We start from the raw sequence: 24,283 nt of genomic DNA on the forward strand, positions 1-24,283 counted from the left end.
ACGAGAAGCCCTTCGTGCACCAGCAGGATTAAATGCAGCTACACACACCAAACTGAGTATGGCAAAAAGAATTTACTAAAGCAAATACATGGCTTACACATGCCCCCATACACTGCACCTGTATGTAACATGTCACGGGGAGTAAAACATCTCCTTATTGAGGCTGTACAGCACAATCTTTTTACAAGTTCAACGTGCAAACTGCCTACACTCACAGTTTGTGTCCTCTTTGCTAACACGGCCCACACAGGATATATTGGGTGCAACACTTGAATGAATCAAAGTCGTTTCCAAGAAATCACTAACGAAGCCCTAGGAAGTACTCATAGATAGCAGCCTATATGAAAACATCAGTATACTATGTCTTTGCATCTATGTACAGCAGGCCCTGAACTGCCTTGTGGAGTTTACTGCCATATTACACATGGAAACATATTTATCAAAAGTCAAAACTGCAAATTTCACAACCTCGCTGCATTTTAGACAATTTTATGAAGAGCTGTCTTTTGGCCTCAAATATCGGCCTAGTTCTAGTGACAAAAACCCCTTCAATGCTTTACAACCTCCAATATCTAGATATATATATATATATATATATATATATATATATATATATATATATACACTTTCTAATGTCATAAATTATAAGTATGTTGGTGTTGACCAATCGTTTACAATCTGAATTCTACCTCTCTGTTCTATGCATTTATCTACAGAAATGCTATCTATGTAATGTTATGCTTTTCTATTTCAGTTACAACAGGGATTATTTACAAATTGTGCATAGCCCTGTTTTGATAACTGGTCTAATTTTATTACAGGGCTGCATAATTCCATAGCATTACCTCCTTATTTATGTAAGCCCAAAACAGACCTGTAAGTGCACAATGGTTACCAATTGTTACTAGTCAGATATCCAGAGGTGATGCCTTGGTTTTGCAGTTACTTCTGCAGCATGTGTATAAGTGTATAAACAGGATGACTATTTTCATTCATCCAGGTCATGGTATATCTAGTATAGGTAAATCTAAAACAAGTGGACTTGCCGAGTAATCATTGAATGCGTTTCACTACTCGGAGCACTGAAGAAGCTGTGTGGATGAGTAGGGAAACGTCTTCAATGATTACTCAGCAAGTCCACTTGTTTTAGATTTATGTATAAACAGGAGATGCAATGTTAAACGGGATCTATCACAAAAAATGAAAATGTAATATTAGCTTCACCTGCCTGAAATAAGAAACTAAGTTACTCTTCGCTCTCCCCCTCTGAGCAACCCGTCTCTCTTCATTCTGTCTTCATGCAGTAGGTGGTCAGTTTTTTAATGACAGTTCGGTCTAATACAACCTTTGGGGAGGTTGCACCCTTAAACTAGGTGCTCACTCTTGAAAAAAATAACCGGTTCTGATGAAAATACTGATTCTCTGCGTGCAGGTATTCTGCTAAGAAAGGGAGCCCCACTAAAAGATGTATTAGACCTACCTGTCAATCAAAATCTGACCCAGACCTCAGCACGAAGAGCGACAGGTTGTGGAGAGTGAGATACTGAAGACTAACTTGATTATTTTTTAATGGTACAGAATTTTTAATTGATTGTATTTAGAAAGTGTCTTATTTCAGTGAGATTAAGCGTATATTAAATCTTAATTTTAGTGCTAGATCTCCTTTAAATTCTATCATGATTATGTCACTGACCTATTTGAAGGTCAGGATTTTGTAATAATAGCATTTGGTGGAGTGACTAGTTTACTGATTCACAACTTGTGACAAAGCAAATGGAATCCTGCTGAACAGTAACCAAGATGATTATTTACATATGAATATATTCTAATAGAATGAACCTTAACTATCATTTTAATCAGGCCTTGACTGTGACTGAATGAACCCTTGTCCAGTAATTGATGGATTTGCTGTTGTAGAAGGTAGTAATGCAATGAACTGAATCCCTGTCCAGCAGTTGTATCAGGCAACAACCAAATGAAGCAAATCCCTGCCCAGCAGGTGTATCCGGTGATAATGTCAGATTTTGAATTTCAGCCCAATACCAGTTGGTAATACATTGAAATGGATTGCTGCCCAGCAGCTGTACCAGGTGGAAATAAAGAGGAGCAAGTGGCTGCCCAGCAGTTGATAAAACAACATAATGAATTCCTGCCTAGCAGTTGTACCAGTTGATAATGCAATGAAGTGATTCCCTGCCCAACAGTTGTACCAGTTAACCATGCAATGAAGTGATTCCCTGCCCAGCAGCTGTATTAGGTGGTAATCTAATGCAATAAATTATAAACCAATGTAGTAAGTTACTCCTGCGAGTAATGCAATGTGATGGCATCAGAGCCGTACAGACACATCACTTGCTAAAGCAATAAACTACACAAATATCTTGCAGGCACGAATGTAATGCACAGGGAATAGCATTATAAAGTAATCCAATTGGGCGATTGCCTGTCCAGCAGTTATATCAAGAGTAAACGATAAACGGGCATGATAAGGTAACCCTACCAATCTCTGTCCAGCAGTTAGACTAGGGGCCAATGCAATGGAGCAAGTTACATGAGTAGAAAAAGTTTTGAAACCCTGAACTGCAGTTATATCAGTAGGGCTGTTAAGCATAGAGCTGAATGATATATCAACGGATAATGGGATAGGGTCAATCCTCACCATCAGAAGAAACCAAATCTATTATAACATAACACCTTGCAAATATTATATAATAGTATAGTTTCAAGGTGCTATTATGTGACTGAGGAAGTTACATCATAATAAAACCTGGAAATCCACATCCTGCATTTTCTTTATAAACATAGGATGCCTGAAGTTATCTCCTCAAAATCATAAAATGCAACTAGTCTTTGTCCTGCAAGTACAGCAGGAAGTTTGATAGGCCTATCAAGTAGTTTTGATGTCAGGGGATAATGGTAACGAGGCAGTCCTTGCCTTGCAATTATTCCAGTTCATGCTACAGATCAGATTTTTAGGGGTAATGGAATGAACTGCCTTGGACAGTTGAAATAATAGAAAGGGAAGTCTTTGAAGCAAGATTGTAGAGGTAAAGGTACCATTTGTCTTAAAATAATTTCATATAAATCAAAAGCAGTTCTTCTGGTCACCTACAGGTGAGGTTACATCTAATTTTCTGAACATAATGTGATTTAGTGGATTGCCTGTGAGTTCTCAGGAGAAGATAATGTGGTAGACGAATTTGATGAAGGGGAGACACATTCTGTCGGATATAAAGGTGGACAAAACTAATGTTCAGTCATTATGGGTTCATCTGGAATATCGACCATGTTGTTATTATCACTAGGACATGGAGTAGGCATGAAATTAAACCTGAAGACTCAACAAATAAAGGCATATGTCCTTTCTCTAACTACAAATATAATTGCTTCAAAGCCATCAGAGGACCAGAATATCTCTCATATACACAAAGCTTCCTGTTTTAAAACCTGTTCATGTGCTGCCTAGAAGAAAAGCACACATAAATAAATACAGCATGGCAACCCTATGCTTTACATTACTGAGCCACTACACTAAGCAACCACCTGAAAAATCGTCTCTAAATGTATACATCTGCACAATCTCCTGCATTAGAGCAGAGAATAAAATGTGTAGGCCTTTCGATTTGCTGTCCATTGGCTTCACACTATATACAAACATATACCTAGAGATAACCTCACGGCTAATCCAGCTCCTAAAATGAGGATAAACAAGGGAAACATTCCCTAGTCTTCAATCCATCAGCAACATTGTGCTGCTAAACTTTTTCCCTATGGTTTTGGTTGCTGTAAGATATCAATATGTATCATGCCATGCCATGAATTTAATTATACCATACTTTAACTCCATCTGAGTCTTGAGGGCTTAATTACTAGTGACTATTCGCTAGTAATTAAGCCCTCAAGACTCAGATGGAGATGGATGGAAAGTCTCACATTGCTTGACGGACTTAAGCCAAGCAATATGACTATATAAAGCCTGGCAGTCCCTAGTGAGGCCTTAAAATCTGCTACTAACTTCCAGTGTCTGTATATATTATCTCTAGCATCGTAAATCTAGCTTAGAATGCAGTTTCCTAATGAAATCATAGGCAGCTGTATAAAAAGCTCTAACACTGCAGGTGTTAAAGAGCTGCAACTTCAGCAACTGATGGCGAGCCAAAGGATACCTATTGCAGCAGTAGGGTCACTGTATTAATCCACAACTTTATTAATCCAACACCTGAGTATTATTTTTTAAAACACTCCTACGTTTTTTTGCAGATATCTCACTTAAAAATGACATAAGCTATCAATAACAAGCATGCAGAACATAAATAAAGCAAATATGGCTGCCTAAACACAGAAGTGAGAGCAACTGCGAGGCTCTTGACCACATATAAAGCTATTGCTGGTGCAGGCTGGAAGTTCAGGTATAAACACACTGCTCCCATATTACATTAGCGTACTCACTGGAATGTGTTTGTGCACAGTGCATTCAGTCTGGCCGCACTCATTTAAAGTACAGTATGATGCACACTTTGAGGGCTGATAAAGTCTAATACCACCAATGCACTTTCAACACAGGAAAGCATTAGGAATACAGGGATAGGGGCATTTACACAGGTAACTTAAATCACGTGTATTTGGTGGAGCTCATTCAAACGTAACATTTCGACATGAAGTATATTGCCCAACACACATTCACACAACAGAGACACGCATCATTAATGAAAACTTCTTGCAGTGCTGAGCACACTACACCTAATTACCTGCAGGATTCACTCCATAGCTATATACTGGATGGGGCTCGGATCTTCAACTTATATCTTATTAGCTGTCTGACAACTCCTGGTATCCCTGCTGAGGCTTGCTAGGAGCTGCTGTCCAGCAAAGTAACATGTTGCGGATCTGTGATTTATACTCACTAAAAAGGAGAAGCACTGAGTGCATGTTGCATCCAAAAAGACACAGGACGCATATTGTGTCCAAAGTGGGAGAGATATGAAATAACAACTGTACACAGTTCATATATACACTCGTCACCAAGCAAGCATGCATCACACAGGCCCAGAAGTGAATCAAACAACTCAGTCTAACAAAGAAAACCACTTCTCCTGCAGACATACATGCGCACACACAGCAGCGCACTTACACACTGACAACTACCCTGTCCCCCGTCCCATAAATTGCCCCACTCCCTTATCCAACAGAAGCCTGTCACTTATCGCTTCGGAGGGTGCTGCTGCTGCTGCCGTTGGGCTCTGGACAGCACCCTGAGGTGCCGAGTGCTCAGGAAGTAGATGCGAGCAATGAAGCGCAGAGGGGCCCTTGGGGGCTGTTGTTGCTGCTGAGCATTAGGACGTCCCAGTGGTGGGAGGCATCCAGGGGACTGGGCAGATGGACCCTGAAAAGGAGAGAGCACCTCTGCTGGGATTAGCAGTGCAGGTGTCATTCCACATGGCAGAGGAGGCAGACGAAACACAGCAGGGGGCATCTGTGAGGGAGCAGCAGGGGAAGGAATGGGTTGAGCACATGCCTGTGGGTTCTGATCTCTGGGATTGTGGGGCTTTTCCTTGGGGTTGGAAGGCAGTTTCCGGTCAGGGGGAAGTTTACTGGACTGGATGGGCAGTTCTCGGGGTCGAGAAGGCTGTTGCCCCCCTGGAGCCACATCACGAGGCTTGACTTTAGGGTCCCGATTGGATGGCAATTTGGTGGCTTGAGGTTGGGGCAAGGCTTGCTTGGGGGGAAGTTTTCTGGACTGTGGAGGAAGTTCCTGAAGCTTTGGGGGGATGTTCTGGTCAGAGGATATTTTGTTGGACTGAGGGGGCAATTCACGTTCAGCAGTCAGTTCCTGGGTTTGGGGCGGTGCGTCCTGGTCTAGAGTCTCTCCCAAAATCTCAAGCAGCTTCTCATTCTGGATTCTGCGGATGTGACACTGAGCACGAAGCAAATGATAAGAATCCAAAAAAACAAGGAGAGGGAGGGAGCCCTCCAGGAACAGCTGGGAAAGGGCCTAGAGAAAAAACAGCCAGAAAATTAGAAATCAGAAAAATACAGTAAGAAATGCAGTGAAAAAAAATATAAGGCTGATAAACATCATCTAAAGCATGTAAAAGAAACTTTTACACCATTAAATGTATGTGGCTTTTTTATTGTAATGGGTAAATATAAATGTACACATGCTAAATCATCAGGGAAACACAACTGTTTACTGTTCTGCTCCCAGCTTTGGAACTCATCGATGTACTTTGGCAACAAGCAGAACACAACAGGCTTCCCATATACATATAAAAGAAAACTCTTTTCAGAGGCTTTCATGTAAACAATCTGTATATATGGATTGAGTGGGGGGGGGCTTTGGCCACGTGTCAGTATTTGAAATAAAAATGTATTAATATCTTTTGAACCAGATTTAATTTTATAGATATTTCATTAAGTAAGGCTTATATTATAGCTGCAACAAACATTTCACTTTTCTGGGTGCTTTAGTGCAGATGGCATGCTGCTTTAGTGGGAGGCCACTAAAGGTGGATTATTTTTGCACTTTTTTACACTGTGATTTTGCTATGTGTTTCAGATGAAATTTTCTATCCAAATTTATCAAGAGTCGAAAATTTGAATTGAGATTTTGAAAAAAATTCTAGTTTTTTTTTTTTTTAAATGTGATTTTCTAGATTTATAACATTCTGGCCCTTTAAGAATTCTAACTCTCTGAATGGCGGAGGTGCTGGGATCAATTTGGAGATGTTTGTAGCCTTCCTGACATTCAAGCTTTTTTTTGATTGTGATCGAATTCAATTCGAGTTTTCGGGTCATTTAAATTCACCCGAGTTTAAAAAATTTGATCTAAATAATATTGGTCGAATTTGTGGGAGTTTACAGGAGCTTTAAAAAATTCACATGAATACAAAATTTGACTCTTGATAAATGTGCCTCCCCAATATGTACATGAAAAATAAAACCTAAAAAAGCGAAGCGAACCGACTGACCTCACATTCTGCCTCTGTGCTCTGCAGCTCCTCCTGTAGGTGACTGAGTGCAACGTGGGGGTTACATTCCTGCAAGAGGCACTCTGAAAAGAAAAAAAGCTTTCCATTAACATTATGCACATATCTTTACATCTGTCCAGCAGTTAGACTAGGGGCCAATGCAATGGAGCAAGTTACATGAGTAGAAAAAGTTTTGAAACCCTGAACTGCAGTTATATCAGTAGGGCTGTTAAGCATAGAGCTGAATGATATATCAACGGATAATGGGATAGGGTCAATCCTCACCATCAGAAGAAACCAAATCTATTATAACATAATAATAATAGGACCTATTATCCAGAATGCTCGGGACCTGGGGTTTTCCGGATAACAGATCTTTCCATAATTTGGATCTTCATACCTTAAATCTACTAGAAAATCATGTAAACATTAAGTAAACCCAATAGACTGCTTTTGCTTCCAATAAGGATTAATTATATCTTAGTTGGGATCATGTACAAGGTACTGTTTTATTATTACAGAGAAAAAGGAAATCTTTTTTAAACATTTGGATAAAATGGAGTCTATGGGATACAACCTTTCTGTTATTCGGAGCTTTCTGGATAACGGGTTTCAGGATAATGGATCCCATACCTATATCTAATAATAGTCATGTAAGGATCTACCACAGATCAATGTTATTGTACAGTAATACTTAAAAAAAAAAATCTAGTGATGGGTACAGCCAAATTATGGTGCTGACAGCTGGGTTGAATTAAACTAGGGATGCACCGAATCCACTATTTTGGATTCGGCCGAACCCCTGAATCCTTCTTGAAGGATTCGGCCGAATACAGAACCGAATCCGAATTTGCATATGCAAATTAGGGGTGGGAAGGGGAAAACTTTTTTTACTTTCTTGTTTTGTGACAAAAATTCAAGCGCTTTCCGTCCCTAATTTGCATATGCAAATTAGGATTTGGTTCAGCCTGGCAGAATGATTCGGCCGAATCCAAATCCTGCTTAAAAAGGCCGAATCCTGGTCGAATCCCGTACCGAATCCTGGATTTGGTGCATCCCTAAATTAAACTGTAAAAAAATAAAAGTTAATGGGGATAGCACAAGCAAGGATTCCAGAGAGGCCCTGCGTCAGATTCAGTTAAATTTAAAAACCCATCTGAACAAATTCAATTGAATAATAATATCAATTTATACAACTATATAGATTATTTCCAGGATTTTTTAGGTTATAAGGCAACAATTGCATATGCAAATTAGGATTCGGTTCGGTATACGGCCAAATCTTTCGCGAAGGATTCGGGGGTTCGGCCGAATCCAAAATAATGGATTCGGTGCATTCCTACCAATAACCAATATTGGTTAAGTAGCCATTCTTTCAATGGTGAAGAAGGCCCTGCCCAAAGGAGCCTACAATCTAAAAATGATCCAAATAAGGAAAGTTTCCTTATCCAAAAAAAACCCAAGGCTCCATATATCCTACATAATATGTCCTAAACCTCTTCTCCATCCATATAGGTAAACTGTATGCACCTCAAAGATATTTCTTTGTTCAATCAACACTAGATATGAAAGATTTGTGTAAGTTTGTTGCAACATAGCAGCACACATGCGGTACACGCCTGTACTTTTACATGCTCTTCCCTGTCATGTGATATTAATGACTCAAAAAATGTGCCTTGGTGTAGTGTGCAAAGAAAACCTTGTACATACAGCCTAGAGGTTATAGGCAGATGTTACATACAGGGCTCCACTGCACATCAATGACAATAAGCCTACTTTCTGAAGGGTACCACCAGCAATTACTTTGTACAGGTAGGGGATCCATTATCCAGAATGTTCGGGAGTCGGGGCTGCCGGCTAAGGGATCTTATCATGTGCCTTAAATATATTTAAACATTAAATAACAAGAAAATAATTGTTTTGCCACCAATATGGAACTCAGTTAGGACTGTGTTTTATTGTTACAGAAAAAGAAAACTTTTTTTTTTAAATTTAGAATTATTTGCTTAAATTGGACTATGTACAAGATGGCCTTACTTCTGGGCTGTGCAGATAATAGTTTTCCAGATAATGGATCTGTTACCTGTAGCATCATAATATTCACAATGTTAATTATAATCATGTCCTACCTCCCAACATTTTGGAAATAGAGGGACCAAAAGATTTGGCGTGCAGAGCCCCTAATTACCATGTTTATTTTACAAAGATTGGCAGGTTATAAAAGTTTGTCTGTGGTTTTTATGTGCTATTACAGTTTTGCTAATGAAGGTGAATTGCCCTTGAATTGCTGCAAGTCACAGTTTCCCCAAGAGACTGCCTGGTAACCAATCAGTGGAAACCAAGAGAGCTGAAAAGCAGGAAGTAGTGTTCTGGTTATTATGTTACACATCCAGTCACTCCAGCCTTTATACATTACATTTTTGGCTAACTAACTATATTAGAATTTTTTTTTTTTTTATTATATACTGAACAATTCCTTTAAGTAGGGATGCACGGAATCCAGGATTCGGTTTGGGACTTTCAGCAGGATTCGGACAAATCCTTCTGTCTGGCCGAACCGATTCCAACCCCTAATTTGCATATGCAAATATGGGGCAGGGGGGAAATTTTGCAACTTTTTGTCACAAAACAAAGAAGTAAAAAATGTTTTCCCCCTCCCATCCTTAATTTGCATATGCAAATTAGGGTTCGGTATTCGCAAAGTGGATTCTGTGCATCCCTACCTTTAAGTGAAGACTTAAAATGTTTGCTCTTTTGAAAAACAAATTTCAATGCAGGATTCTGCTGGAGGAGCACTACTAACTGACAGAATCCCTTTAAGTAGCCATTTTTTCAATGGCTACTTATTACCTCCCACAAGGCCTCTATTGTGTTTATTTTTCCATTGCAAAAACCTAGAAGTGGACATAGTCATGGGAGTATAGCACGACATAACTGGAGCTATAAATGGCAATCTTCATTCCAGGGACAAGTCCTTGGGTTTTCATGTAGCCTGTACAGAGAATACTGTTTATGGCAGCATCCCATCGTAACAATTCTGCTGGGAAATCTCAGTTACCCTTTAATATAAAGTAAAACTGTTAAATCACACACTTGAGAAAGGGCCTTTGAAGCCCGAAACATGTCATGTGGGCACAAACTAAAAGCCTATTAGCAGTTATTTCTGCCTGCTGTATGATTCCCAACCTCTATGATACATTTACATAAAGTAAAACTGGTCACTTGTTTCCTGTTTAGAGGCTAGACTAATTTGTGAGGCTCATTTCTGGCTAAGTTAAAAATACTCCTTTCTCGCCAGAATCCATAAAGGAAGGCTAAGCCTAAAAAAAATTCTTATTGTTCCTAAGAAAAGACATGACATTACAATTGTTCACTGGTTTCACGTTATTTTTTATCAAAGGTCAAATTTCTAATTCGTGAGTTTTTAAAAACTCCCCTAAAATCCCATAAATTTGAAATTCGACCAATCGAAATTTATTTTAAAAAAAAAATAATAATTTTAAATTTTTTCAGTTTGGATGAATGGAATCGACCCGAAAACTCGAATCGAATTAGATTCCAATTTTAAAAAACTTGATTTGAGTTTTTTCCTCTGAAAAAAATTGACTTAATTCAAGCAGGTTTTAAGTGGCAAATAGTTGAATTTGAGTTCTTAAAGGGCCAGAGTATGATAAATCTCGAAAATCAAATTCAAAAACTCAAATCAAATTTGAATAACTCCCTAGTTGAATTTGACCATAAAAAAAATCTAAAATTCGAATTTCGAATTTTCAATTAGACTCTTGATGAATCTGCCTCTTAAGGTCTGGAGATTAATTACAGAAAGATCCATTATCTGGAATACCCCAGGTCCCAAGCATTCTGGATAACAGATCCCATACCTGTATATAATATGCTCATTCCACAATGTTACTGTATAGGTATATGGGTCCATGCCATAATTGTTTACTGTCTGTTGTCCTCTATCATTATGCAGTTCTAAGAAACCAAGAAAGAAACTAAAGATGTCTAATAATAATCCTATCAGCACCTTGTTGTTTCCTAAAACATATAAGATACTAAAGGGGTAGTTCACCTTTCAGTTAACCTTTAGTATATTATAGAATCTCCCATTCCTAGCAACTCTGCAATTGGTATTCATTATTTTTTTTAATAGATTTTGAATTGATTTGACTTCCTTTTCTACATCTTTCCAGCTTTCAAATGGGGGTCACTGACCCCACAAGCAAAAAACATATTGCTCTATGTTATTATTACATTTTACTCCTTGGGGCAAATACACGAAACGCCGAAGCGCCTAACGCTAGCGTGAATACGTCAGCGTATCGCATTTTCGTTAATTCGCCAATTCACTAACGGACGCTGGCGTAAATTCGCTAGTGTTACTTCGCACCCTTACGCCTGGCGAATTTGCGCAACGGAAGTAACTACGCAAATTCACTAACGCGCAAATTATTCTGAACGCTACCTTTTACACAAGACTTCCTTCGCCACCTCAGACCAGACGAAGTGCAATAGAGTAGATAGGGATTGCTTGAAAAAAAGTTACAATTTTTTCTAAGTCCCAAAAAACGCTGGCGTTTTTTTCATTTTTTATGAGTAATAGGCTGAAAAAGATCGAAATTTTTTTTGGGGCTACCCTGCTTCCCCCCTACATTTCCTAACTCATGGCACCTTAACTATACAGTGGGCACATGTGTAGGGCAAAATAAAAATTTTATTTGCTGTTTTAAAGGTTTCCCAGGCTTGTGTAGTGCTGCTACATATACCTCCATTGTAACTTCAATTTGGCTCCGTATGCAAATTAAGCATCGATAGCGTAACTTCACTTTGCTTGGCGAATTAACGCCAGCGCAACTTCGCAACCTTACTCTTCCCCTGAGCGCAACTTCGGATTTTAGTGAATTTACGTAGCGCTGGCAAAAATACGCCTGGCGAAGTGCGGCGAAGCGGACGCTGGCGCAACAACGGATCTTAGTGAATGTCCCACCTTATCTTTCAATACATTCCCTCTCCTATTCATGTTCCAGCCTTTTATTCAAACCACTGCCTGGTTGCTAATTGAAACAAGACCCCAGCAACCAGATTCAGATATCCATCAAAGGCTCCTTATATACAAATACCGGTATATACACAAAGACACATGCTTAGCTCTGATAGTTGAGTGGTCGATGTAAATAGTGCTGGCAGTTGCAGCTCCTGTGTGTAGAAACTATAGCCTAAGCTTTCCTTAAATTTTGGCTATTTGTGTAGGTATCCAGAATGCTCGGGACCTGGGGTTTTCCGGATAACGGATCTTTCTGTAATTTGGATCTTCACAAGTTAAGTCTACTATAAAATCATGTAAACATTAAATAAACCCAATAGGCTGGTTTTGCTTCCAATAAGGATTTAATTATATCTTAGTTTGGATCAAGTACAAGCTACTGTTTTATTATTACATTTTTAAAAATGTGTTTTATTTGGAACGGTATTTGGGAGGCGGCCTTTCTGTAATTCAGAGCTTTCTGGATAACGGGTTTCCGGATAACGGATCCCATACCTGCCCAAACTTGAAAGCCTTGATGCCTCACCATAACAACGTAAGGCATTTATTTTATCTCCCCGTATCCTTACACCCAGGGGTATGCACCATTTCAAAAGCCTTCATCCCTGCTCCAGAGTCATCTTAAAATTGGCCGTATTATTTTGTTTTCGTGCAAAACCCTTGGTCATTAGTCTGTTTAGTGATCACTGGTACCCTATCGATTCCGACACTGTTTTTCTGTTACTCTATTTTCCGTAGCGTAGAAATCCATTAATGTGGAGTGTCAATCATTTAAAACAGCTTTTTTATTTACTAACATTTATCTCGACCTTTAAGGCATAGTTTCTCAAGTTGTGGGTCTGTTCCTTAAAAGCAGTGGCTGCAAGCCATTTAGGAGTGTTTGGACACTTCTTTGCTTTCCTTGATACACCTAGATATTTATATTTTACTATTGAGTGCTGTCCTTATATCTGACAGGCAGCTATTATCTTTGTTAGGGAGCTAGATACCTTCCCATTGTTCTGCTGATGGGCTGCTGGGGTCAGGGAGGGAGGGGGTGATATCACTCCAACTTGCAGTACAGCAGTAAAGAGTGACGGAAGTTTTGTCACATGATTGGGGGCAGCTGGGAAACTGACAATATACAGTATCTAGCCCCATGTCAGATTTCAAAATTAAATCGGTTTTCTCTTTTGAGAATTGGATTTTAGTGCAGAATGCTGCTGGAGCAGCACTATTAACTGATGCGTTTTGACAGAATCCCTTTATGGTCAGGAGATACAAATTGCAGAAAGACCCCAGGTCCCGAACATTCTGGATAACAGGTCCCATACCTATATCACAGAAAAAGCCATAATCCTTGCCAACTGAACACACTGTACGAAAAAGCCAACTAAACAAATATCATGCTTAGTAGCTTCCAGCACATATAGTAGAAGAAATATAGAAACCATGGTAAGAACAGATACAAGTAGTTTTGTATGATTGGCTTGCAGAGTTGTATCCACTGCTACTTCTGGGACCCAGTATCCTAATTACACTGCTATTTCAAATAAGCAACGGGACTGCTCTAATGATAGGGAAAAATATTATTATACGTTTTTGCTTGAAGCACAGCTTTAAAGAGGAACTTAACCCTGTATCATTTAGGCATCCCTAGTGACTCAAACTGGCACCTCCCCCACCAATTCTGGGTTGAGTTCTCAAAAAAATAAATTTGCTGTAACATCAGCAAATTGATTCAGACATGTTGGGATTGGACTTTGCTCTGGTATAATATGGAAGCATTATGCTCTTCTAGTAGGTATAGGACCTGTTATCCAGAAACCCATTATCCGGAAAGCTCTAAATTATAGAAAGGTTTTCTCCCATAGACTCTGTTTTATCCAAATAATCTAAAGTTTAAATGATTTCCCTTTTCTCTGTAACAATAAAACAGTACCCTGCACTTGATCCAAACTAAGATATAATGAATCCTTATTGGAAGAAAAACCAGCCTATTGGGTTTATTTCATGTTTACATGATTTTCTAGCAGACTTAGGGGGTTATTTACTTAATGTCAAATTTATCTGGTTGGGCTTTTTGGGGCAAAAACTGAAATTTTTTTGTGCAAAAAAAACTGAAATTTTTCAAGATTTAGTATACCACAATGCTGCAAAAAGCCAGAATTCGAAAATCAGCCATCTCAGACCTGTCTAGGACATGTATAACTCAATGGGAGAGGCAACTATGTGGATTTAAAGTTATTGTGGTTTGAGCTGTGTTTAGCCCGATAATCTAAAAAATGTGGGGTTTTCGGGCAAAAACCTGAAAAAAATCAAGCTATTCAGGGAAAAGTCCGAAAAAATCAGAAGATTCGGGTTTTCGCTCGATTTGATTTGGTCGTGGTTTTTTTTAATAAAATAATGAGATAAATTCAGAGTTTAGTACATAACCCCCTTAATGTATGATGATCCAAATTACAGAAAGATTTAATATACGGAAAACTCCAGGTTGCGAGCATTCTGGATTACATACCTATAATGCTATTTTTTAATAAGAATATCTTTTTGTTTGTTCCTCTTTAAATAGTGCCATTCCTATAATGAAGAAATGTTATTTTCATAAAGAAGACAAAGGTTGTGATGATGTGTAGTGACAGAGCTTGGTTCCTGTATTGAAGCAGAACAGAGAAATCACTCACGGATCTTTCGTAGCTTTCCTCTACAGGACGCGCACGTCTCCCGAAGCAGCTGATACTTGATAGCCAGGTTGGCTTTCCCAGTTTCCAGACGTGGGCGAAGGGAGAGGTTTTTCTGAGCAAGTTCAAAGTTAGAAGCCAGAGAAGCTTTCCTCTCCTCTTGAAGCGATTGCACCTAAAGGGGACAAATGACGGAAACTGTGACTCCTGATCTATCATTCTGCAAAAATTACATAGAACCAGTCAATAGCCAATCAGAGAATTAGAATTCTTACAGGAAATGGTAAAGGAACCCATTTGCATGTGTGTGAAATATATATGAAATCTATATGAAAAGGGAAGAAGTGCACATGCTAATACAGGTATAGGATCCCTTATCCGGAAACCCCCAGAAAGCTCCGAATTACGGAATGGCTGTCTCCCAAAGACTCCATTTTATCCAAATAATCCAAATTTTTAAAAATGATTTCCTTTTTCTCTGTAATAATAAAACAGTAGTTTGTACTTGATTCCAACTAAGATATAATTAATCCTTATTGGAAGCAAAACCAGCCTATTGGGTTTATTTAATGTTTAAATGAATTTCTAGTAGACTTAAGGCATGAAGACCCCAATTACGGAAAGATCCGTTATCCGGAAAACTCCAGGTCCCGAGCATTCTGAATAACAGGTCCCAAACCTGTACATCCCTCAATTTTGGGGAAACAGTACATGCTATATAAAGTTCTGTTAGAAACTGAATGAACACACTTATTAAAAAGGTAGATTAACTTTTAGTATGTTATAGAGCAACCAATTCTAAGCAACTTTTCAATTGGCCTTCATTAGATTTTTTTAGATTTTTTTTTTAATTATTTGCCTTTTTCTTCTTTTTCCAGCTTGCAAATGGGGGGTCACTGGCCTCATATAAAAACAAATGCTCCATAAAGCTACAATTGTATTGTTATTGCTAATTTTAATTATTCCCCTTTTTATTCAGGCCTCTCCTATTCATACTCCAGTCTAGTATTCGAATCAATGCATGGTTACTAGGATAATTTATACCCTAACAACCAGATTGCTGGAATTGCAAACTGGAGAGCTGCTGAATAAAAAGCTAAATAACTCAAAAACCACAAATAATAAAAAAAATAAAACCAATTGCAAATTGTCTCCAAATATCACCCTCTGCATCATACTAGTCATTAACCCAAAGGCAAACAACCTCTTTAAAGAGATACTGACACCAGAAATTACATCTATCATAATATTTTCTTTGCATGCTGTCTATAATTTTGCCGTAAAAGTATTTACAGATGCTTTTATATTGCCCATCTGATCCCCCATGTTACTCTATGAGGGGGCTGCCATATTTGAACTTCAGTAGTCTGTTAGCATTAGAAACTAACTGACAGGTTGAGAAGGGACAGTTAGATTGGCAAAACAGTCAGGTTTAGGAACTTCAAGTAACAATTACTTACAAAAGCAGAACTATCAGTGAAAAACGATAAACATGAGCTATAGGTAACTTTCGATGTATGAATGCCTATGACTACGTATCGGTAAGATACGAAACGTGTCAGGATTCCATGTTTTAACCGACTCAATAAAAGCTGTTTTTACCTACGAGTGGCTCCAGGAGTGCTTGCCGTTTTTCTGCATAACTTTCGATGTACATTAATATTTTGAATATTTTTTTTTTAGTGTCAGTATCACTTTAATAGCCTTTCTCCAGCCTGGTACAGAATTGCCTGGTTGCCCCATTTTACCCCAACTTTCTCTCTCCTTACAGCGGCGCTTTCCTTCCAAACATACATCCTAATGTAAAAAATTTCACCTTTTTCTCAAGCTCAGCTTGTGATCCATTAATTGGTTTAGGAATGAATTATGCACCCATTTTTTATATATATTTATATTTTTTATACAGTTTATTGTAGCAAAAAATATTGAGGTATTAAAGGTTTTCATGGCGACACAAGTATAAAATAAAAAGTTTTGCTCTAAAAGTAAATTCTGTGAACCTTTGGAAAAAAGTAAATTCTGCAGGACTGCACAGAAGTTGTACTGCAGTTTTGTGCTGCTTTTCTATTGTTGCCAATCTAGCATTTTTATATATGTGTATCTTAATCACACTCTGTTATGCTCTGGCCACATCCCCAATCATGCTTCCAGCTCTGTCCAACGTTGCCTGTTTTATATGGTATTTCAGTTGCATTTTTAGTGTTTTTTAATTGCAGTGGAAACTGTTATGATGGTGCAAATTACAGGGTGCAAATGACTGAGCTGTTACTGCAGGTAACTGGTGAGATGGGGGTGGCAATACAGGGTGATGCCCAAAGAATCCTGAAAAATATTCTGTTTAGGCTTGCCACTGGCCTTTCTATATTTTTTCCCTTTTAATAACATTAATATGCATCATTTTTATCAACCCGCCCAGTAAAATATCGTTCAGATGGCAACCCTAACTGTGAGTCTAGGGTCCCAGCCAGGCACAAAATGACACCTTGCAGGGGAAGCATGAAGTGAGTATGGGTGGAATATAGGCCATGGCCATGATGCACAGATGTCAACCTGTGAATCTTACCAAACTGGAATATATATGTAAGTAAATATTGCCCTTTTACATCTCTTGCTTTGAACCACCATTTTGTGATGGTCTCTGTGCTGCCTCAGAGATCACCTGACCAGAAATACTACAACTCTAACTGTAACAGGAAGAAGTGTTGAAGCAAAAGACAGAACTCTGTCTGTTAATTGGCGCATGTGACCTAACAAGTATGGTTTGTTTGTGTGCACCGTGAATGCTACGATCCCAGGCGGTGGCTCTTGGTTTTTAAAGTGGACCCGTCACCCAGACATAAAAAGCTTTAGAATAAAAGTCCTTTTCAAATTAAATTTGAAATCCAATTTCTTTTTTTTTATTAATGCATTCATAGCTGTTGTAAACTCATTTAAAAATATCAGCTGTCAATCAAATATTGCCTGCCCCTCCTTTATGCCTTAGGCATAAAGGCAGGGCAGACAATTACTTTCACTTTCCATTCAGCACTTCCTAAATGTCACTGCTCTCCCCACATTCCCCCAGTTCTCTTCACCATTTAATTGTGTAGCCAGTGCATGGGGATGGACATCAGGTCCCCCATTCTGGTGCACAAACAAGATCCTGAGATGATGCAAGGCTTGCCTTAAAGTGATTATGACATTAAAAATCTACTATTCAAAATGTCCACTCAAAGTTACTTATAGGTCACGTTGATTGTTTTTCGCGGATATGGCTGCTTTTGTAAGTAATTGTTACTTGAAGTTCCTAAACCTGACTGTTCTGCCAACCTGACTGTCTCTTCTCAGCCTGTCAGTTATAGTTTCTAATGCTAACAGACTACTGCTGCACAAATATGGCAGCCCCTCATAGAGCAACATGGGGATGAGATGGGCAATGTTACAGCATTGGGCAAATACTTTTATGGCAAAATTATAAATAATATGCAAAGACAATGTTATGATAGAAAAGTTTATTTCTGGTGTCAGTATCTCTTTAATAACAGCGTCCACAAAATGGCTCCTGCCTGCTTGCTATTATGAGTTCCCAGACTGATGGAAACAAGATTCAAATAATTTATACAGTGTAATTAAAGTTTATTTTGCTCGATTAACACAATAAAATAGGTTTTGGAATCATTTTTTGGGTGACGGGCCTTTAAAATGACAATTTTACATTTATGATTACCCAATGGCACATACTACTAAAGAGTATATTATTATGAAAATGGTTTATTTAGATGAAGCAGGGTTTTATATATGAGCTGTTTTATTCAATATATTTTTATTGACACCTACATTGTATAGTTTTCCTTTAATTTCCTATTTAGTGGTTTCTCAGATATTAGCAGTTTTAGACAGCACTAATGGCAGGCTTTCAGCTTAGCAGCTGTCTTTGAAATTCGTCGACCCTTATACATACACCAATAATATCTTTGTACGATTATTAATACGTGTATGAGGAATGAGGCAGATTTGAAAATGTATTCTGAAACAGCATTTGCCTGAACAATTGGAAAAATAGAAAGCCAGCCATACTGGGTACTCCCCCTCATACACCCTCCAACTGGTTAGAAAGTGGCCTTAGTTGGCTTATGTAGGGCCACCTTGAGGCATTTTAATAAATGGCCAAAAGAGGCAAATTCCCAGGGCTACTTGGACTGAGGGCCTACCATTTCATTTGCTATAACGTTTGCTTAAAGAGATACTGACACCAGAAATTACATCTATCATAATATTGTCTTTGCATGCTGTCTATAATTTTGCCATGAAAGTATTTACAGATGCTTTCAAATTACCCATCTGATCCTGATCCCCCATGTTCCTCTCTGAGGGGGCTGCCATATTTGAGCTTCAGCAGTCCGTTAGCATTAGAAACTCTGACAGGTTAAGAAAGGACAGTCAGGTTGGCAAAACAGTCAGGTTTAGGAATTTCAAGTAACAATTACTTGAGTGAAAAACAATCAACATGAGCTACAGGTAATAATATATTAATATTTTGAATAATATTTTTTTACTGTCAGTATCACATTAAAGCAACCCTATTACTGGAAGAATTCAGCCTAAGCTTGCCATTTATTTTTAATTTACTTTAACTTTCTTATACAACAAATGTTCCTCAGGGAATTATTGTCACCAAAAGCTGCTATTTGTGACCCTTGTCACCTACTGTCTATGTACTTCCTGTATAGTCAGTTAATCATAGGGTTCCTAGTATTAGCAGTAGAAAATCTGATAATGTATCAAAACCACAGAATTGAAAATGAATGGAAAGCGTAAAAGTGCCAACAGGATTAAGTTTACATCAATTCACTTTTTGGGTTCAAATCAATTGTAACTGAACGGAGCTGTTTGTTTATGTTTGATCCTTGTGCACTTTATTTCTCTGTATAATTTTTGCACATATTCAGTCCTGCTCGTCAGTCACCTGCTAACCTTCCGCCATGTTCTTGTCTTCCTTGGTGTCCCCTGCACTAATTCTATAAGAGAGCACGCACAGTATAAAAATCGCTGAAAAAGTTCTGTACTGAACATGCGCTCAACAAAACCCATTTGGGAACACCTGAAAGACAAGAAAAAAATGGCAGCACTGTGCTCAGCAAACACAACCCATGTGATATATTTTTGGAAAAGAGGAGCCCCAGCCTTGAGTCCCTGGGGGATGTCTGACTTGGCAGCCAGGTGTAGCTGGGTATTTTAGTAACGCCAGCTAGGTGGCAGTTGGTTGCCCTTCTCTGTTGTGTTACAGATCTGATGTTATAGTATATAGGTATGGGACCTGTTATTCAGAATGCTTGGGACCTGGGTTTTCCTGGATAACGGATCTTTCCATAATTTGGATCTTCATACCTTAAGAAAACCATGTAAACATTAAATAAACCCAATAGGCTGGTTTTGCTTCCAATAAGGATTAATTATATCTTAGATTGGATCAAGTACAAGCTACTGTTTTATCATCATAGAGAAAAAGGAAATCGTTTTTAAAAATGTGGATTTTTTGGATAGAATAGAGTCTATAGGAGATGGCCTTCCTGTAATTTGTAGATTTCTGGATAACGGGTTTCCAGATAGCAGATCCCATACCTGTATTAAAATTGGATCTGATTGCGACTATGAAAATCCAGTGTTGTGACTGTGGGCTGCTTCAGAACCAAGTTACACGTGATTTGTAATATAATAAAAGCAGAATCAGGCAAAGCTGAGGAGCAGGTGGAAATAGGTACAGGAATGAAGTGAAATATAATTTCAAATAAGAACAGTCTTATAATAATAATAATGAAAGTCGGGAAGACAAAGAGGGCAATGGCAGAATGATCCTGAGGCAGACAGGGAACATATGTATAAAACAATGAGATGTTGCTGCTAATACAGAAAGGAAGGAGAATATGTGGGCCAAACAAAGGAAGGAATAAAGGCTAGGCACTGGCACATAGAGAAGAGGAGACAGAAGCAGCAGGCCTGCAGTATCATAACAAACACTGCTGGCTAATCCATTGCAATGTGCTGCAGGTGTATGGTGCATAGAGAGGCACACATAATATTCACCAGGCCTTCACGTATATTTGAGTCGAGCCAAGGCCTGAGCCGGATGCATCACAAAGACGCTACAGGTTCTGAGTAAATCTCAGCTTTCCCCTAGCTACAGGCTGTGTAATCAGAAGGATATGTGGGTGGTACAGGCCCAGCGTATGGATGAGACAGGTCTGTGGCTGCTGGAAGCTCTGCCCATACATATAAACACACACAGATGTTACTATGTGCCAGTGCATTACACAAGCCTGTATCTCAACACAATACAAACCATGCCAGGGATTTGTGCAAAGACAAAAGAAATTAAAGAAAAAGGCCACATTTCCCAGCAAACACATATACACGGCCATGCCAGACTGATTTTGTTAGGAAGGTGCCTAGTGATGCAAGGGCTGCACGTACACTAGGTGTGGGGAAAGTCTCTCCCATTGTGGATATTGGAGGGATCTAGGTCTGGGAAAGACAAGGGGACAGAAGGAGGCACAAACTAAGCAGAAAAGGATGATGTCTGTTATGGCTTTCCCTGAGATCCATACACCAACATCTGTGGTTGCTAATGGCACCGCTTATTTACAAACAAGGCAAATAGGTGCTGCCTACACACACACACACACACAATTACATACATATACACACACATACATATACACACACATACATACATATACATACACATACATACACACACACATACATACATACATATACATACATACATACACACACATATACACACATTCATACACACACACTTACATTCATACACACACACACATATACACACAAATATACAACACATACATTCATACAACCACACATATACACACACATACTTATACACACAAACACACATATTTATATATATACAAACACATACACACACACATATACACACACACATACCACAATTGGACATGTCTGAGCCGGAACGCAAACAGGGAACACCACAAAACTGACAATAATAAAGTCTCTGTATATGGCAGGCAGGGTGACAGTTAGGTCTGTCAGTGACAGCTGGGAACATCGGCATTAAAGGGTAAACAAGCAGGCCTGCAACACACGTCAATAAATACATCCCTAGGATACAGAGGCGGCACCTGTAAGGCGCAATTGACACAAAGTGTGTGAAGTCATTTGGGAGTGTAGCAGTGGGTACAGGCCAGGCACATGCAACCTGTGGCCCTCCAGCTGTTGTGCAACTGCAACTGTCAGCATCAAGGTAACGACAGCCAGGGGGGCCACAGGTTGGACAGCAGAGCCACAGGTAAAAGCGTATAAAACAAAGCAGCTGCACTGATTGTATGAGCAGACAGCAAGGATAGGGTGGCCATGCCTAGGAACAATGCAAAGCCCAGGCCAGTGCTGATATGAGGGCACCCATATGCAGTGTCATTACTAATGGCACCCTATTCATGAATCACCCTGCAAGTGACAAAGGCTGGAGGAAGCCAGTACCATACATGTATCGGATAGGGGTGTATTGTTCATACAATGGGGTGTAGGGCAGCTCCAAGCTCAACAGGCAGCAGATCTCCACATAAAGACACAATACAACACATACATGTCTATGGCCACTGCACATCCATGTACATCCAGCGACCCCCCTACTACTGTATGTAGAGCAATGGCAGCCGCTCATCCTCCCCTACCTGCTCGCTCAGGCGGACAATACGCTGCAATTTGCCCTCGTCCTGGAGGAGCTGCCGGAGCTGCTCGGTACTGAGCGCCCCGAACCGGTCCGATGGGCTGGAGCCGCCGTTACCGGCCTCCGAGGAAGGATCGGGGCGTGCGGCGGACTTCGAGTTAGCGACCTCCGAGGACGTGTGGCTTCGCGTGACACCCGGCTTTGCGCTTTCTTGCTCCGGGGACGAATGGGAGCGGCTCCCCGGGTTCATGCTGCCGGGCTCCGGGTCCACTCTCAATACCCGCGGTCCCCGCAGTCTGCAGCGGGGGGTGCAATACCCGGAGCGGCCAGTAGAGGGCACCCCGAGTCCTCGCTATGTGTCCAGCTTGGAGTATAATAGCTGCCGCCTGGAGCTGTGTCTGCCTATACACACGGCTAAATATACACCCTCCTCGCAAATAAATATATATATTGATTTATTTATTTATTTTACATATATTATTTCTTTCTTTTTTCTCTTTTTTTTGTGGTTATTGTAGTGGCCCTATTCATTCATGGCTAGAAGAAAGTGATAAAGGTTTTTTTCTTTGCAAAGAATGAGATTTTAGACAACCATTTGTAAAACTTTCCAGGATAAGAGCAGGCACTGTATAATTCTATGTCTTATATCCCAGAATAGAGCCTATATGGGGCACTGTGAGCCTTTCCATTTCTCAGCAGTACAGGACCATTTCTTTTATGCCACTTATCAACCACCAATCAGAATCCAGGCGGCTCCTTATCCCTATTGCACAAGATGGCGCTACACAGCTGGGGTGAAATAGGCAGTTTAGGGCATTTACACACCGTCCCACTAAGATCATTTCCAGCCAAGATCACATCCAACTTCTGGTGTCATCTAATTATCCGCAATTTATATGTATCTGATGTATCTGATTTTTAATGAAACTTAAAAATATGGAAAAAAAAACCCTGAAAATTGAATCCAATTAGTTTCATGAGTATTTTAAGAGCTGATGCATAACCAAAAGTAACTGTCCCTCCAGCAACTTATTTTAAGGGCCCCCATATCTTCAGGAAGACATGCTGATATTAGAAACAACTGTATAAACTGCACATTAAAATGCCCCCCTATATTCTTGCAACCCCTGCCCCTGTTCCTCCAGCAGGTGGGTCTACCATTATGACCCCTCTAATGAGACCAACTCTGCCACCCTTTCTGGAAACCACATCTCACACCTTGCTGTGTATGGGTAAGTGTGGCTGCCACAGGAACACATGGATAAGTATAGGAACAAGCAACCTATATCTTTCTAAATGTTGAACTATAATACAACTCCCAGCGTCCAGTGTCGGACTGGCCCACCGGGATACCAGGAATACTCCCGGTGGGCCCAGGTGTCAGTGGGCCCTCCTGCTGCTAAACATTTGGCCTATTTCATGGTCATTGCCTATTTATATGAGAATAAAGAGGCGAAATAGATGGAATAATAGGTTATAGTATGTAAAGAAAAGAGACTAGTAGAATAGAGGTTGAGTGAGGAGAGGAGGAATAATAGTACAAAGAGTGGGCCCCTTGTCTAAGATTAATTGGTGGGCCACTGGTCTAAGGGTTTTTGGTGGGCCCTTGGTGTCCCAGTCCGACACTGCCAGCGTCCCTCTGACGGCAAAAGCCAACATCTAGAGACTGCACATTCAACAACTGTTGATAAACACACATCCACTTATCTAAATGGGTCTTTGGTGAAGTGTATACAATGCAATGCTTGGCAGTTGAGTATTAAAAAAGCGTGGAATATCACTGTACCCGCCTTTTCACTTCTGTACCCCCTCCCTGTTATTAATAAAATAAAACAATAAAAATGTTTACTAAAAAAAAAAAAAAAGTGTGGCATAAACATACACCCCATAGAGCAGTGTTGGAATATAAACGTGT

The 24,283-nt window shown here is 39.6% G+C and overlaps 1 protein-coding gene across 1 annotated transcript; it reads right to left on the reverse strand.

Annotated features, from left to right (window-relative positions):
* Nucleotides 1-3,371: 3,371 nt before the first annotated feature.
* Nucleotides 3,372-22,732, reverse strand: LOC108707989 (vacuolar protein sorting-associated protein 37D). Its single transcript, XM_018246189.2, has 4 exons — nt 22,373-22,732; nt 14,679-14,850; nt 6,969-7,051; nt 3,372-5,992 (listed from the first exon to the last, which is right to left on the reverse strand). The coding sequence occupies exons 1-4, from the start codon at nt 22,616-22,618 to the stop codon at nt 5,201-5,203; spliced, it is 1,293 nt and encodes a 430-aa protein (XP_018101678.1). The 5' UTR covers nt 22,619-22,732; the 3' UTR covers nt 3,372-5,200.
* Nucleotides 22,733-24,283: the final 1,551 nt, after the last annotated feature.

This window comes from Xenopus laevis, chromosome 2L (genome assembly GCF_017654675.1).
Source record: "Xenopus laevis strain J_2021 chromosome 2L, Xenopus_laevis_v10.1, whole genome shotgun sequence".
Lineage (NCBI taxonomy): Eukaryota > Metazoa > Chordata > Amphibia > Anura > Pipidae > Xenopus > Xenopus laevis.